This window comes from Solanum dulcamara, chromosome 6 (genome assembly GCF_947179165.1).
Source record: "Solanum dulcamara chromosome 6, daSolDulc1.2, whole genome shotgun sequence".
Classification (NCBI taxonomy): domain Eukaryota; kingdom Viridiplantae; phylum Streptophyta; class Magnoliopsida; order Solanales; family Solanaceae; genus Solanum; species Solanum dulcamara.
The window spans coordinates 1,175,797-1,193,756 of record NC_077242.1 but is presented as its reverse complement, the minus strand read 5'-3'; the positions used below and the strand labels follow the sequence as shown (position 1 = coordinate 1,193,756).

General features: G+C 32.4%; 2 protein-coding genes across 2 annotated transcripts; one reads left to right on the top strand and one right to left on the bottom strand.

The window, feature by feature from the left end:
• Positions 1-6,232: 6,232 nt before the first annotated feature.
• On the bottom strand, positions 6,233-7,316 carry LOC129892447 (heterodimeric geranylgeranyl pyrophosphate synthase small subunit, chloroplastic-like). Its single transcript, XM_055968016.1, has one exon. It carries the CDS (start codon positions 7,260-7,262, stop codon positions 6,342-6,344), a length of 921 nt encoding a protein of 306 aa, XP_055823991.1. The 5' UTR covers positions 7,263-7,316; the 3' UTR covers positions 6,233-6,341.
• Positions 7,317-11,763: 4,447 nt separating this feature from the next.
• LOC129892277 (probable beta-1,3-galactosyltransferase 2) lies at positions 11,764-16,704 on the top strand. Its single transcript, XM_055967840.1, has 11 exons — positions 11,764-12,232; positions 12,865-12,961; positions 13,109-13,173; positions 13,274-13,485; positions 13,585-13,648; positions 14,225-14,297; positions 14,390-14,510; positions 14,633-14,720; positions 14,810-14,935; positions 15,023-15,132; positions 16,194-16,704. Exons 1-11 carry the CDS (start codon positions 12,114-12,116, stop codon positions 16,340-16,342), a joined length of 1,224 nt encoding a protein of 407 aa, XP_055823815.1. The 5' UTR covers positions 11,764-12,113; the 3' UTR covers positions 16,343-16,704.
• The last annotated feature ends 1,256 nt before the right edge of the window (positions 16,705-17,960 follow it).

The window sequence follows — 17,960 nt, the reverse complement described above, 5'->3', positions numbered from 1 at the left end:
TGAAAGGCCACTGAAAAAATGAATATCGAACGTCTGAGCATTTTGTAAGGCTTTACCAAAATTCATTCAAAAGAAAGACAAATAGAGGTGGTACCTCTTCTTCAAATGCTCGGATAGAGTCACACTTGGCGTTTAAAAATAATATTGAGACTGGACCTTCGCATAATGATAATATTGAAGTAAATCTGGCTTTGAAGGATGACGGTTTTAATGACCTCAATGACATTACTCATTTGGATGTTGAAGATTTTTTAAGGATTATAATTAATGTTTAATTTCGTTGTATGATTTTCAATATGTTGTCAATCACAGTTCGTGAAACATCTTTTAATAAGGAATTCTCTTTTATATTGTCATTATTAACACCCTTGTTAATCAATATTCTCTTATTCATAAACATCACTAAAATGAAAAATCAAGAAAAGTTAATGTTCATAAATGAAGCCCAGTGTCATCATCAATTTCCAATTCCTTTCTCAATATAATATTATTTCCTCTTTGAAGACTTGTTAGCGTTTTCGTTGTTGTTAATTTGATGTGCTTCCAATAGTACCATTAGTTTACACTATTATATCATAAGCAATTAACATAACGATTTTGTTGAAAATCTTCAAATGTGGTATATGCTTGCGTTACTAGCAGTGAACTATATATAAATTTAATTGCAATTACACTTCAAATGTCAGATAGGGTGCTATACTAAACAATTAGATAAAAGCAACATTGAAACAGATTACCACATACTTCACTATTTTATTATGTTACTACATGTTAATATATCATACCTTTTAAATTAATATGCATATTGCTTTTATAACTTATTTCTTATAATGTATTTTTATCTTATAACTTATTTCTTATAATGTATTTTTATTTTATGAAGATAAATAAATTCTTCAGTCTTCAATTGGATCCAAGATGAGTAATGGAGATATGTGCCTTTTAGATAGTGTCACAACTCATACAATATTAAAAAAAAAGAAATATTTCTGTCATTTAATTATGAAAAAGGTCTTTGTCAATACAATATCTGGTAGTACAAAATTGATTGAAGATTCTGGAAAAGCGGCCTTATTACTATCTGGAGGAACGATATTGATAATTGATAATGCATTGTATTGTAGTAACTCTCAAAGAAACTTGTTAAGTTTCAAGGTTATTCGTCAAAATGACTATCATATTGAGACTGCAAATGAAGGGAAAGTTGAATACCTTTATATTACTACAATAAATATGGAGAAGAAAATTGTGCATGAAAAATTACCTGCACTTTCTTTTGGGTTGTACCATATAAATATTGGTACTGTTGAATCACATGCCATTGTAAATAAAAGGGTTTACTAATTCTAATGATTTTATCATTTGGCATGACCGGTTGGGCCATCCCGGTTACAATATGATGCTTGAGAATTCACATGGACACACTTTGAAGAATCAAAAAATTCTTCAATTTAAGAAATTCTCTTGTGTTGCTTGTTCCCAAGGAAAACTGATTATCAAACCATCGGCAACTAAGGTTGAGATTGAATCCCCTGCGTTTCTGGAACGTATACAAGGTGATATATATGGGCCAATTCACCCTTCATGTAGACCATTTAAATATTATATGGTCTTGATAGATGCATCTACAAGATGGTCACATGTGTGCTTATTATCAACTCGCAACATGGCTTTTGCGAGATTGTTAGCTCAAATTATAAGGTTAAGAGCACAATTTCCAGATTATGCAATAAAGACAATTCGTCTTGATAATGCTGGTGAATTTACATCTCAATCATTTAATGATTATTATATATCGGTTGGAATAAAAGTTGAGCATCCGATCGCTCATGTCCATACTCAAAATGGTCTAGTAGAATCATTGATTAAACGTCTTCAATTGATAGTTAGACCATTGCTAATGAGGACAAAACTTCCTATTTCAATATGGAGGCATGCTATTTTGCATGCAGCAACACTTGTGCGCATAAGGCCAACAAATTATCATGAATTTTCTCCATTACAGTTGGCTTTTGGAAGGGAGTCAAATATATCTCATCTTAGAATATTTGGTTGTGCGGTATATGTTCCAATTGCTCCACCGCACCGCACAAAGATGGGTCCCCAAAAAAGGTTGGGAATATATGTTGGGTATGAATCTCCTTCTATTATAAAATATCTGGAACCTATGACTGGAGATTTATTTACGGCAAGATTCACTAATTGTCATTTTGATGAATCAGTATACCCAACATTAAGGGGAGAACATAAGCAGTTGAAAAATGAGATAGATTGGAATTCAATGTCACTATCTCATTTGGATCCTCGAACAAATCAATGTGATCAAGAAATTCAAAAGATGATTTATTTGCAAAATATTGCAAATCAACTGTCGGATGTATTTACTAACCTTCCACGGTTTACTAAATCGTATATCCCAGCTACTAATGCTCAAGTTCGAGTTGATGTCCTGGTAGGACAACATGTTCAGGAAAATGAGTCTAGGCCACGCTTAAAACGTGGAAGACCATTTGATTCCAAAGATAAAAATCCTCGAAAAATAAAAGGAATAAATGATCAAGATGATCATAATTTGGAGGCGAGTGCTCAAGAAGAGCCCAAAGACACAACAAATGATGATACCACTAAGGAGGTCCAAGTACCTAGAAATAATGAGAATGAAGAAATCTCAATAAGTTATGTCTCAATAGGAAAATGGTGAAATCGAAATGATATTGTGATCGATAATATTTTTGCTTATAATATTGCCACTGAAATAATGCAACAAGATAAGGATCTTGAACCAAAATCTGTCGATGAATGTAGACAGAGAAATGATTGACCAAGATGGAAGAATGCAATTCAAGCAGAGTTAACTTCACTTGAAAAACATGAAGTTTTCGGATCAATAGTCCGAACACCTGAAGGTGTCAAGCCAGTAGGGCACAAATGGATTTTTGTGCGTAAACAAAATAAAAAGGGTGAAGTCGTAAGATATAAAGCACGACTTATAGCCCAAGGTATTTCGCAAAGACCTGATATTGACTATATGGAAACATATTCCCCTGTGGTGGATGCAATTACTTTCAGGTATCTAATGAATTTGGCAGTTCATAAAAAGCTTGAAATGCACTTAATGAACGTTGTCACTACTTATTTATATGGCTCATTGGACCACGATATTTTTATGAAAATTCCTGAAGGGTTCAAAGTGCCTGAAGAATATAAGGATTCTCGAGAAAATTGCTCAATAAAGCTTCAGAAATCCTTGTACGGGTTGAAACAATCAGGTCGAATGTGGTACAATCGTCTTAGCGAATATTTGCTTAAAGAGGGATATAAAAATGATCCAATTTGCCCTTATGTCTTTATGAGAAGGTTTTGATCTGAATTTGTCATAATAGCAGTATATGTTGATGATTTGAATATTATTAGAACTCCGGAATAACTTTCAAAGGCAGTAAAATGTCTGAAAAAGGTGTTTGAAATGAAAGACCTTGGAAAGACAAAATTTTGTCTTAGTCTACAAATTAAACTTTTTTCAAATGAGATATTTGTCCATCAGTCAACATATACTGAAAATATTTTAAAGAGGTTTTATATGGATAAAACACATCAATTGAGTACCCAAATGGTTGTGAGATCTCTTGATATTAATACAGATCCGTTTCGACCTCATGAAAATGATGAAGAACTATATTGGTGCTGAAATACCATACCTTAGTGCAATTGATGCATTAATGTATCTTGCCAACAATTCTAGATCAGATATAGCTTTTCCAGTAAACTTATTAGCAAGATTTAGTTCTTCACCAACCCGAAGACACTGAAATGGAATTAAGCATATATTCAGATACCTTCGAGGTACCATTGATATGAGATTGTTTTACTCAAATGATTCCACGTCACAATTGATCGGTTATGCAGATGCGGGATATTTATCTAATTCCCATAAAGGTCGATCGCAGACAGGCTATTTATTTACATGTGGTGGTACAGCTATATCATGGCGTTCAACAAAGCAAACTATGGTTGCCACTTTCTCAAATCATGCAGAGATAATAGTCATTCATGAAGCAAGTCAAGAATGTGTTTGGTTAAGATCAATAACTCAACACATTCAAGAAACGTGTGGTCTTTCTTTGACAAAAGACGCTCCAACAATATTGTATGAAGACAATGCTGCATATATAGCTCAACTGAAGGGAGGATACATCAAAGGAGACAGAACAAAACATATTTCACCAAAATTCTTTTTCACTCATGATCTTCAAAAGAAGGGTGAAATAGATGTCCAACAAATTCGTTCAAGTGACAATTTAACAGATATGTTCATCAAAGCATTGCCAACTTCAACCTTTGAGAAAATGAGATACAAAATTGGAATACGTCGTTTTCGAGATGTTAAGTGATGTTTTCATCAGGGGGAGCAAAATACGCGCTGTACTCTTTTTTCCTTAGCCAAGGTTTTATCCCATCGGGTTTTCCTGGTAAGGTTTTTAATGAGGCAGCACTCAAGGCGTATTACAAGATGTGTGTACTATTTTTCCTTCATTAAAGTTTTTCCTACAGGGTTTTCCCTAATAAGGTTTTTAACGAGGTACAACATCTATGGGGGTTCAGAATAACTGCTATGTATATATTGTTTTTTGTAAAGTTTTTAATGAAGCACATTACATATGGACATCCAAGGGGGAGTGTTTTAAAAGTTGGCACTAATTAGTGGATGTCCCACTAGGCTGCATTTCAATTGCCACCTTTTGTGGCTATACATGTAGCCAATTCTTGAACGGAAAGGATACACAAAAAGAAGAAAACACTTACATACTGCTTTCTCAATTTTCTCAACTTTCTCCGTCTTGTGTTTTTCCTATTATTCTCATTTTACTTTGCGAAGTTAATTTACTTTATAATAGTATTAATATTTTCAATTTAGAATTAATGATGTCTAAATTGTGAATTTGATACTATTTAAGTAACAACAATAATATATTTAGTGTAATTCCATAAAGTGAGGTTTGAAAAGAGAATGTACACCGACCTTATATTATCTCAAGGTAGAAAGGATGTTTTCGATAAATATATAATTAACTTATACTTTAAATATTTCTTTAATCATAACAAGATATAACTATTTAGATATTTCTTAAATAATTAAAACAGTGTATGTACTAAAAGATGAGAATAGAATATTCAACAAAAAAAATCACATAAAACAAATATAATCTATTAATAAATTATAATAAAATTGATCATAATTTAAAAGAATTACGTGCTAAATTTATTCACTTGGTGGGTGCCCGACAATTGCATACTTGATTAAGTTTAGGAAGCTCTCAAAATCAATGTTAGGCTATTAATCAACCAATGTCTATTTTTATGTTTTATTACTCCCTTCATAATTAAATATGATCATGACATTAGAACCCCCCCATTTTAATTTTTGGAATTTTTAGTATAAAAGTAGAGTATTGAATAAACGAACTGAATTAAAGTCACACGTATTAGAAAAGGTTGAATCAATAAATGAGTCACGATATAATATATATCTATATATAGAGAGAGAAGCGTATTCGGGATTTTAAAATGGTGGGTGCACTATTACGAAAAGATGAATCTAAGTTATAAATTTGATCGGTTTGAAATTTAAGTTCTTATCACTGAAAATCATTAAATTTTCAAATTGTAGGTTTAAACTTATTTTTTATCTATCCAAACCACATAGTGAAGTTTTACTCAAATTTAGAAAGAAAAATAAAACGAGATAGATAAAAGATTCAAATTTCTAACCTCATTTACACCCAATCATCATCGCACAACATTATATGATACTTCGAATGTGGGTTCACACATCTATATTTAAATATTTTTTAAAAAATATAACACTACTATATATGATTACGGGAGGGGAGCATGGGTTCACGTGAACCAGATGACCCCCTCCTGGATATGCCCTTGAATATATATATATATATATATATATATATTATTTTATTTTTGATAACGATGATATAATATATTTGAAGAAAAAGTGAGTTGTCAAATATAATTTAAGTCGTCAATTATAATTCAATTTATCAGACTCAAATAACACTTTTCATTTGTTGATTATGTGTTTACTTGTTTCACTTTACGTAATAAAAGTGCTAGGAAAATTGATAGTACAATAACTCAAACTCAAACTTTTAGCAAGACATTTCTTTATCCTTATACATCTTCGAAAGTGCTTGAATTGTCCAAGTTAACATTTAAATCATCATATCACTCACTCAACATGTTGAAAATTGAACTAAGATTAAGTTATTACACTTTCTTTTATAAATCAAATTAACTATGTAATTCAAAATCTAAACAAGATCATATTATGATAGAGACTCTTCAACAAGACTAGCAATTTGCCTCATTAATTTCTTCCCTTTGAAACTTGTATTCAATTCCTTCATGGCCAGTACTCTAAGTTCATTCACCCTTTTCTCCCTTCTTTTGTTGTAATTTGTTCCTATTCCATTTATTATTCCTTGTATTATTCCAACATAAAGCCCATACTTCCTCAAGCTTTCTACTTCTTCATCACTTCCATCTCCTAAAATTGCACCACAAGTAGCTCCACATGCATGAATTTCTCCTTCTTTCTTCTTGCACACATGTACCAACAGTTCCTCGTTTTTATCGCCTGACTGAGTCCATTCTATCTCCCGATATTGGCCTTCTACCACCCCTTGCGACCCAAAAGCACGTGTCACCTCAATAATGACCCGTAGAATCTTGTCTGAGTTTATTCGGGCCGGGTTCATGGCCTTAACTAGCAGCTCAATAGCTAAGGGCATGATTGCATCACCCGTGAGGAGCTCGATATTAGGACCGAACTTGTGTTTGATGTCGGGCTTTAACTTGGGCTCAATATGGGCCGGGCCCAAAGCTTTAGCTTGCAATTCAGCTATGATCCCATCTTGCCCTAACTCGGGCCCAGGCTCGGTCGTCATCTGCATGTGCTGGTGGGTGTAAGTAGCAACATGCATGAGATGTATTGCCGATGCTGCAGCCATGGCTTGGCCTCTGTCACCACCCACAAGCTCACACGCCGCGACGCACAAGGCTGGTGCTGTGGATTTAGGTGTTGTAAAAGTCAAGTAATGCATGGGCTCGAACACAGATTCCGGAGGTTCAATGGAGATGACTTTCTTAAGATGGGCTTCAATGTCAGATTCAATAGAGGCCCAATAAGATTGATTTTGGCCCATTTTAGCTACCATTGGTCTGTAAAATGATGATGATGAACACATAACTGGAGTGGATAGGCTTGTTGAACCATTTATGGAGGGGAAAAATATTCTTGCCATAAGCTTAAAATTGTTGAAATCTGAATTTTAAATGGCAAATTAGCTCTTATTTAAATAAGAAATCTTGATTACGTGTGAATTAGAAATTGTCCACTTAGGACTAAGGTGCCAAGAGTATAAAATGTTCTCTATAATACGTATTAAAATTTAACTGGAGTGGATCTTTTCCAATATTTAGGAGTACTAGTTTAGTGTACGTGTTTTGCACGTGTATATTGCGTGAATTAATAATAGATGTATATAAAAACATAAATTATTGTGTGTATGTATATTATTAAGTACAATTTTTTAAAAAATAGCGTAAAATTCTTTAAGATAAAAATGTACTTAAGGAGGAACATGATGACTACAACAACAACAACCCAGTGAAATCCCACAATGTGGGGTCTGGGGAGGGTAAAGTTTACGCAGACCTTACTCCTACTAAGGTAGGACGTCTGTTCTCGAAAGACCCTTTGCTCAATGAAAGCATAAAAATAGGTCAGATAAGGCTAAGAAGTTCTAAGCGATATGAGAAAGAAAATAACGAAAACGACACAAATAATAGATAATAACAGGAATCAGAGCACAAGAAATTATAGTGCGCTAATGCGCCTACTAATAAGGAAGAATAGCGCGACTATGTACTAGCTTTCTAACCTAATGTGGGCCCTCCACCCCCTTTTATCTAAGATCATGTTCTCGTTAAGCTGTAACTGCGTCATGTCCTGTCTAATCGCCTCTCCCCAATATTTCTTCGGCCTACCCCTACCTCTCTGAAATCATTCATGACCAACCTCTCACACCTCCGCATTGGGCATCTGTATCTCTCTTTTTCACATGATGACTCACTATCAAATTACAATTAAGGAGCAAAATTAAATATAGTGAATAAAATTTCGTCATTGATACCAAAAGTCAAAATTATGTTGATATTGATACAGAAAAACACGCTCTAAACAATAGATAAAGGCAAAATGAACTGCGGTACATTATATATATGCATAATAATATAATACAATTGTTAGTATAATTTAAGTTATATAATCTTTAATTTGTAAAATATATTTTTCCTTTTATCATATATTTTTTATTAATTTTCCTAATACCTCCTGGGATGAAGCCCTAGCAGCAAAGCATATAATGACTTGAGAAGCCGATTTGCTGGACATAAGCATAACGAAGTTTAGGACAAATTATTCAATAATTTAATTAGACATGACACATATATAGATCTGATTTAGATATAAATAATAAGTTGAACAACCAATAACATCTAGATTCAAAAGCTTAAAATTAGGCTGACCATGGATTTGGAATTCCAAAAGAGTCCCTAAGATCCCCTTTAGCCTGTTGACAATACAACATCAATGTCTATGGTTATAATACACATACAGAATAAAAAATTTAAATATTGACTACCTGCAAAAAATAAATCAGCACCCACAAGTGTTTGAATTGACGGAAACCACTATGATAATAGTGTCATATTATACAACCAAAAAAAGAACCACCATTCCGATAGAAAATAATTGAAAAAGGAAAGAGATAAATCTTAGAGTTCTTCGACTACTTCATTCGGTAGCAACATGCTTGTTTAGTCCAATTTTTTTATCATAATTTTTAATTGTAAGAAAAACATGAGAATTTATCAATAAAGGTGAATCTATTGTCAATTGTTGAAGGAATAAATAAAGACATAAATGATATGATAATGAATGCAAGAAGATGATTTAAATCATAACCAAAATAAAAAATAAACATAGAAGTAGAATAACGACCACGTGTTTCTGAAAAAGTTTGATTAAATACTACTTAAATATAATTGTATATATATATGTATATTTGTCTATTGTAGAGAGGTTAAAAAGTTTATCTATTTGTTTATTTTCCCAAAAATGATGAAATTTTTTTATTTTGCCAAAACTATACCCCTACGTTTTCTTTTAGCCAAAATAAAATACTTTTTGACTTTTCTTAGGACTCCTACTACATGTTTAGTTTTCCGAAAATAATGGCAGTTTTTATTTTCCAAAAAATATTTTTTTTGTCAGACTCTTATGCCAAAAATAACGACTGTTTTAGATTTTCCAAAAAAAATATATTATTAATATTTATGAATAATTATAATTTTAGTAAAAAGGTGAAAATATGATTTTTCTAAAGTGAAGTCTTTTAATAAAGGATAAAAAATTCAATCAATATTTTAAGAGTCTTCATGCTTTTAATATAATATAGATAATATTGAAACATGAACTTTAATTTTTAGCTGTTAATTACTTCTACGAATCAATAATTCCTTATTTAGAGGGTCTTTTCATGCCTTAACCTTACATGAAAGATTATTAGTATTATTTTTTTAAAATCAATATTTATAGTTGCTGCCATGTGATTAGGAGGTCACGGGTTCAAGCCTGGAAACAGCCTCTGGCAGAAATGCAAGGTAAGGCTGCGTACAATAGACCCTTGTGGTCGGGCCCTTCCCCGGACTCTGCGCATAGCGGGAGCTTTAGTGCACCGGACTGCCCTTTTATTTATATTTGAACTTTCAATTAAGTTGAATTCGCATTCACGTAAAGCACATTAGAGTGGCTACTATTTTCTAACATGATTTTTTTATATCTCAAATTCAAATCTAAAAATTGTTCTGATTAAGAGTGAGAAGAGCTTCTTCATCTCATCATAACTTTTGATGATGGCAAATTCACACTTTTCTGTAACAAACATTTTCTATGGTAATATTCTACTATAATGATCAAGTTGTTTTTTAAATGGATCTTTCCTGTTATAATAAAATAGCATATGTTTTCTAGAATAACATATCTAGTAAGTTCCATTATGCCAAATATTATGAACATTACATATTGTATATCTGAATTTATTGAATCATTAAATTTCGAATAGCAAATGATTAATCAAGAAATAAAATTTATGTACCTCAAAGTTATGATCTTTTCTCTCTCATTTTCTGTTTTTTTTGGGTAGAGATTTTCTTTGCTTTGAGCTTCATATTTGGTGGGCAATCAGGTTTTACCAAACCATAAAATGGCTGGAAGATGGTGATATCCTAACCACTAGGACAGGGTGGCCCCAACCCACTTGAAACTCTTGCTAGAATACCAATATTTTATATAAAAATATTGTTAGATGTTTGATTTCTGTTTTGAAATTAGAATAATTTGAATTTGTGTGAGGAAGTCTCATTTTTGGGGTAAAACATTTTCTATTAAAATTGATTTTATACCTAGAGCTCAAATTTGAACTCTCTAATTAAGAATAAAGAAATATATATTACATAATTTTTGATGGTACTAAAATATTATATATTAATACAATACTTATAAAAGTTTTCAAGCTGTGTATTTAGATGATGTTAAGGTAACACATCACTTTCTCTCTCTCATGCGGGGGCGAAATCAGTATTGTAATTTCGAGGTTGATAAAATTTAATAGTTTAGACTCAAGTCTTGTATTTATATTGAAGAATTCATTTGATATGTATAATAATTATTCAAAAGTTAGTAAATCAAAAAAATATATGACTCGAAATTCCTAAATTAAAATTTCTAATTTTGATTCTACTTGCATGATATTAATATTGTTGAATGGTGTACTAATCATATTGCCATAATGCCATGATATCTAATCCCAAGTATTCTATTTGAATTTCTATTTTCTCTACTGCAATTATTGATATCTAACTCATTAGAATACACCTTTTTATTTTGGGGAGAAAATGATCAAAAAGAACTAAATGAGAACTCCAAAACCTTATAAAATATTGATATCTCAAAAAAGTTAGATAACATTAGGGAAAATATCAAATAAAAAAAAAACCTTCATATATTTCATTGAAAAGATGAAATTTTAACTCTTATGAGTTATGACAATAGTACCTAGAAGGTTAAGCATTGATCAATAATACTATGCGTTGTGCTATTTTTTTTTTATGTATAAAATTTAACACATCTTATATGATAGTATTTGATTTACAATTTAAATTTGTTTAACTAATATATATATATATATATATATATATATATATATATATATATATATATATTATGAGATAATTTAAGATCACAAAAAATTTTAAAAAAAACTTTTTATTTTTTTAAATGCTGGACCAAGTCAACAACAACAACAAAATCATCTAGTAAAATTCTATAAGTGTGGTCTGAGGAAAATGAAGTGTACTCACACATTATCACTACCTAATAAAAATAGAAAAAACTATTTTCGTATCAAGTAAAAATTAGACAAATTAATTAAACAGTGTGACCACACAACACAATATGGTAAAAACAAAGATCAAAACACATTTGAGGTGACCCCATTTCCAACAAGTTTGCAGCTGCCAAGTTTTAACAGTAATACAAGTGCACTGTCCATGGTCTTTTATTTTTTCTGAACCAACAGAGAAAAACACTTGAGTGAGACAATTTCCCAAAGATTAATTTTTTTACGGTTACAAAAATTTACCAGCTATATCACCGACAATGTCATCTCTCTCTGGACAAAAAAGAGAAACAGGTGTCCTCCATTAAAAGAATAATAAGAAATTAGTACTGCTTAGATGGATTCTTGAACAAAGTGCTGCATTGTGGATCTTGTTTTCTTCAATTCCACATAATCCCAACACTTTCTGCTTCTATTTCACCGACCTGGGGAGCTTCTCCCATGTGAAAATAGAAACCCCTTTTGCAAAAAAAGAAGAAAAAAGGAATCTTTTTTTAGTAATCTTGAGATTCCTACTGTTTTGACTTGGGAACTGAAATGGGTATTGTTTGAATTAGTCATTAATTGGTTTAAGCAATGAAGAACACAATGAAAAGTAGAGGAGGTGAATCAGCTGGAAAAGGTGGCTTTTCTAGGAAATTGACTGTTCTTCTATGTATTGGATGTTTCTGTGTTGGGATGCTGTTCACTGACAGGTTCATTCATTTGATCTTTCTATTTTTGAATTGGATTATGAAAGTTTGGATCTTTATGCGAAATCTTAGTACTCAGTTGGTTGATTATTGGTTACTTGAACTTGAAAAAAAGTTTGGATTTGTGCTACCATCTAAGCTTTATATAGATTGTTAATTTTGTATGTTTTTATAGGGAATTTTTGATCTTGTGACTTTTGTTTCTGCAATCTAATGATGGATTATCTGACTTTTGTTTCTGCAATCTAATGATGTTATTAGCAATATTTCTAAATTAGGATGGTGGTGGTGTTGAAATAGGCCTGGTTATTAGTTGTGAAAAAGATCTGTAGTTGCATTTCTGAACATATTAATGTAACTCCCTCCTCCCTAAATACTTGCCATTTTCCAATTCTCGAGATTCAAATTACATGAAATTTGACTTACATTTCTTATACTATTTTTCATATAGTTTTTGAGTATCTTAATCCAATTTAGCTCGTAAGATTAGTCAAATTGACTTAACGTGACAAGTATTTTGGTACAGAGAGTGTAGCTTAAAATGCTACTTTTTCTGTTATCTTCTCACTTGCCCAACTATTGAGCCTTTTGCAACTTTGTTCTATTTTCTCATCAATGAGGATATTTGGTTGTAGGATGTGGAAAGTGCCAGAAGCTAAAGGCATAACAAGGACAACACAGATTGATGATCAAAAGCCAGGGTTAGTTTCTGAGGACTGTGATCCTACCAATGTGAGTATAGAGTATTTGAGAAATGATTTTAAGTCATTCTAATTAAATAGAGAAATGGGGATTCATATACAATCCCCAACTTGTTTGGGATTGAGGTGTAGTTGTTGTCGTCGAAATAATGACTTTTGGTGTTCTTGCTTTATACAGAAGGATGTGAAAAGTGAATCCAAGGATATTTTCGGTGAAGTTACAAAAACGCATCATGCTATACAGTATGTTTTTCATGCTTTTAACTTGTATATTTGCTGTCATACTTCATTTTCCTCCGAAACAATGAATTCATAGGTTGTTGTCCTTTGTAACAAAATACAGAACCTTGGATAAAACAATTTCAAACCTAGAGATGGAACTAGCTGCTGCAAGGGCGTTGCAAGATTCTATACTGAGTGGCTCTCCAATAACTGAAGATATAAAGATCCCCGAATTGGCCAAGAAGAGAAAATATCGAATGGTCATAGGGATAAACACTGCCTTCAACAGCCGAAAGAGAAGAGACTCAGTTCGTGCTACCTGGATGCCACAAGGTTTTTGAGCTTCACTGTGTGTTTTTCTGAGTTACTCATGGATATTTTCCAATGTTGGATGCATACTAAGCATTTTGAATAATGACTTGTGGAAAACAGGTGATAAGCGAAAGAAGCTAGAGGAAGAAAAGGGCATTGTAATTCGTTTTGTAATAGGTCACAGGTGTGTACTACAACTGATGGTTGATATTCTCAAGGTGTTGTGTTTCCAGTCTTCTTGATATCGTTGTTAGCTCATTACTTTCCGGTAGTGACCCATCGTCACCCATTCATAACTTCTTGGTGTAGTTTGTAAAGGGAGGGATTTATTTGGAAATTTCCGTCAAGAGTTTCTTAGAGCATATATTAGGGATGACATAAGCAAATATTACATCTCAATTTGTAGGAACCCAACATAGACAAAATCACTAGGTGATATCTTCTCATATTTCCTAGTTTTGGTGGGCAGAGTTACTTGGTACATGTTGTTGTGTTGTTGGGAGGTGAAAGGTATCACGTGTAATTAGTTGAGGTGCACTCAAGCTAGCCCAAACACCACGGTTAATAAAAAAAAATTAGTTTGCATTTTCGCAATTTTGTCTACTATAATTGAAACTCGGTACTTTAAAAAAGATATTTCAAAGTGGAGGCAACTGATATTTCATATTTCTTCTATTAATTGGGAGGTGTTAGTTTGCATATTTATTTACTTACAATTTGATGTCTTGTAGTCTTACTCATTTAAATTTCCAATAATCAGTGCAACATCAGGTGGCATTCTTGATAGAGCAATTGAAGCAGAAGACAGGAAGCACGGAGATTTCTTGAGGCTGGTAACATTAAAGCCTTTTGGTCTAGTCTTATATCAGATCCCACCCCCCTAAAACTAATCTTACTATTGGATATGGTACTGTGACTTCTGTAGGAACATGTTGAGGGATATCTTGAATTATCTGCCAAGACAAAGACATATTTTACTACTGCTGTTACTCTGTGGGATGCTGATTTCTATATTAAAGTTGACGATGATGTACATGTAAATATAGGTAGGACCGTAGGACCTTCATAGATGGTTCACAAATACCATGTTTGTATTACTACAACAAGTGCACTGCTGTATATACTTATGCTATCACTCATTTGAGAACATGCATGTTGAAAACTTCAGGTGCTCTGGGGGCAACACTGGCTAGGCATCGTTCGAAACCTCGGGTATATATTGGTTGCATGAAATCTGGTCCCGTCCTTGCTCAGAAGTAAGCAGAGGAGTTTTACTTTTGACTGTAAACAAGTCCTAGATATATTTCCTAGACTCACCTCTACTTTACCCCTCTTCTCTTTGCAGGGGAGTAAGATATCATGAGCCTGAGCATTGGAAATTTGGTGAAGACGGAAACAGATATTTTCGACATGCAACAGGGCAACTATATGCCATTTCAAAAGATTTAGCCACTTACATATCTTTAAATCAGTAAGTTTTTTTTCCAGATATACTTGGACTGTATTGTGTTGTTTTGCGTGGATTTCATTTGCTGATCGTGATTTCTAATTGTTGCAGGAACGTTCTACACAAGTATGTTAATGAAGATGTCTCGCTGGGGTCATGGCTTATTGGATTGGATGTGGAACATATAGATGATAGAAGATTGTGTTGTGGAACTCCACCTGGTAACAATTCATCAAACTATTCCTTGGAAATAGAGCATTTTCTAGAACTGTCAGTCTTACGCTTCCCTGTAGTTTTGATCTTTGTATCTTCATTGAGTATTTTCAAACTTGGCAGTATCGTTTTCCATTTTCCATCTTTTAATGTTTTTCCAGCCAAATAAGGCAGGAATTATAGTGTTAATGATCATTTGCTAATTTGGAAAGGTGATTGAGATCTACCTATTAGATCAAGCTATTGATTTTAGAAAATCTCCAAGTACTCTATGATCTTTCCAATTTTGGTTATTCAAAAGGCTTAGACTTTTTTTTTGTTGGCCTCGTTATTTGGTTTACCCTTCTGTTTACATGATATTAGAACAACCACGGGAACCAAGAGGTGGTGGTTTACCCTGTGGCAGTTTATACACTATCAAGAAACAAGTACATGATTCCTTCCCTTTTTTCCTCATGACCGTTCTGTACTTCTTCACATGGTGCCATTCAGGCAGTGTTGCTTTTTTTCTTTCCACATGGCTGCCTTGTCGTTTTATGCACATGGCACCAATCAGCGGCGGAGCTAGAATTTTTAGCAAGGGGGTTCAAAATTTGAAAAAGTAGACTAATGAACTAGTCGAAGGGGGTTCGACATCTACTATATATACATAAAAAATTATTTTAACCATGTATAAATAGTATAATTTTTCGCCGAAGGGTGTTCGGATGAACCCCCTGACGGTAAGGTGGCTCCGCCCCTGGCACCAATCTGTTAGTTTGTTCTTTCTTCGTCATTATTGCTCATGAGACGAATTTTCTTGCATCCATACTATTTTCATGGCTCGTTTGATTGAGAAAAGTTCTTGAATTGCCTTTCCATTTCCCTTTTTTACGCACTTCAGTATCCTCTTGGTTCTGAGAAATTCTTTTCCTCTCCATACATTAGATCCTTGCATGTAGGAAATTGGATAAAGAACAACTATATATATTCAAACCAGGAATTTTGACACTGGAAGAAGTTTGATTTGATTGATCTATAAATATTCCGCGATGATTAAATTTGATTTTGTTTATCTTAATTTCACCAGATTGTGAGTGGAAAGCTCAAGCAGGCAACATTTGTGTTGCTTCCTTTGATTGGAGCTGCAGCGGGATATGCAGGTCCGTAGATAGGATTAAGGAGGTTCATCGACGTTGTGGGGAAGGCGAGAATGCTTTGTGGAATGCATCCTTTTAACAAAATTTATCATTTCTCCAATCTCTGGAGTCTCCAAAAATGATTACACGAACACTTGAAAAAAGAAGATGAATTTATCAAATCTGATGTTTCCGCGAATTCTCGGACTCTGTCAGTGGGAGAGGGGAGAGAGGTTGCACGGTATCTGCTCCAAATATTATTAGCTAAGGAGAGGGATGGATAGTATTGTAGCAACCAGAATGTGAAGCAAAAATTGTAAAGAGCCATTCTTTTTAGATGCTTAGAATATAATAATTTGTTAAGTCTTGTGAGAGGAAGCTAATAAGTGTATACTTCAGCAATTGTTTGTTGCTTTTATATGAAGTATTGAAATGAAATTTCCCTTTTGTTACTTTGTTTCACTCTTATTCATATTCATATAGCTATAGGAGTCATAGTGCCAATATTTGCAAAATATATATGAAGTTGACTATGGAAGAAAGGGATTCGATAGCGAGGGAAATACTTATTTGCACTCGATATTTCTATTTTTGAGTTTAACTTCTACATTGACCGTGTAAAAGAATTTTATGCGGTCAAGTCACTCTTAAGAGTAAAAGATTATTGTCTTTGGTAATTTGGAAAACAAAAGTTGCATGTAACAATAAATAAAATATATTGATCGTCTAAAAAATATGTATAAAAATATATCTTTTGATAACTATAATGTCAAAAAAAATTATAGGACTATTTGTTTCTACTCAACTTTTAGGGGTAGTTCGGTGTGAAGGATAACACTAAATAATTTCGGGATTAAATTATAATGACACTCAAGTTGGTGGTTGGTTGGCAAGTCCGAGATAACTTATCCCGAAATTAATAAATAGTATCTGGATAAGTTATCCCTCCTCTTGGGTGGTATACTAATCCCGAGAAAACTTATCTAGAGATAAAATAGATAAATGACAAATATATCCCTTTAAATATTTTTTATACCTCACTTTTCACATTTTTATATATTTACATTATTTTTAATACTATATATAACAACATTCACTCCTTATTTTTATGATAATTCTTCATATTTTTTCATTAAAAAATTACACTATATTATATAATTTTTATTTATTAATTTATTTGACTAATTATTATGTTTATTTATATTTTGATTTCTCATAAATTCTTTTTTACTTTAACAAACTTAAAATGAAAATTCTATTTTAAAATTAAATAAGAAGAAAATACATGCGAACATCATGAAAATGCACACATAAAAATTATTTAAGGTAAAGCAGATGAAAGTTTTATTTTAAGAATGAATATCGAATAACTAAAGCTTGCAAAGAAAATATAAAAAACTAAATAAAGTGAAGGGTATTTTTGTAAACAAACAACATATTCTTAAAATTTATGTAATGCATATTATTTTGAATACAACAAACCAAACACTCAATAAGAAATAATCTCAACATAACTTATCGCATCATAACTAATTCCAACATAAGTTATTCCATCATAACTAATCCATCATAACTTGTATTCAAACAAAACGAACTCTTAACCAATTATATTGAATTATTTTTCTCTCTTTTTAGCACCCTAAACAAAAATCAGAAGATGAATCTTTTTTTCAAGAATAGTGCAAAAGAATATCTAACACAAAATGCACAAAAATATA

Bases quoted from the DNA above. Each gene is read 5' to 3' on its own strand.
- LOC129892277 (XM_055967840.1), top strand. From the start codon at position 12,114: ATGAAGAACACAATGAAAAGTAGAGGAGGTGAATCAGCTGGAAAAGGT. The intron at 12,233-12,864 runs GTTCATTCATTT...ATTTGGTTGTAG, and splicing joins GGGATGCTGTTCACTGACAG to GATGTGGAAAGTGCCAGAAG. The intron at 15,133-16,193 runs GTAACAATTCAT...TAATTTCACCAG, and splicing joins GTGTTGTGGAACTCCACCTG to ATTGTGAGTGGAAAGCTCAA.
- LOC129892447 (XM_055968016.1), bottom strand. From the start codon at position 7,262: ATGTGTTCATCATCATCATTTTACAGACCAATGGTAGCTAAAATGGGC.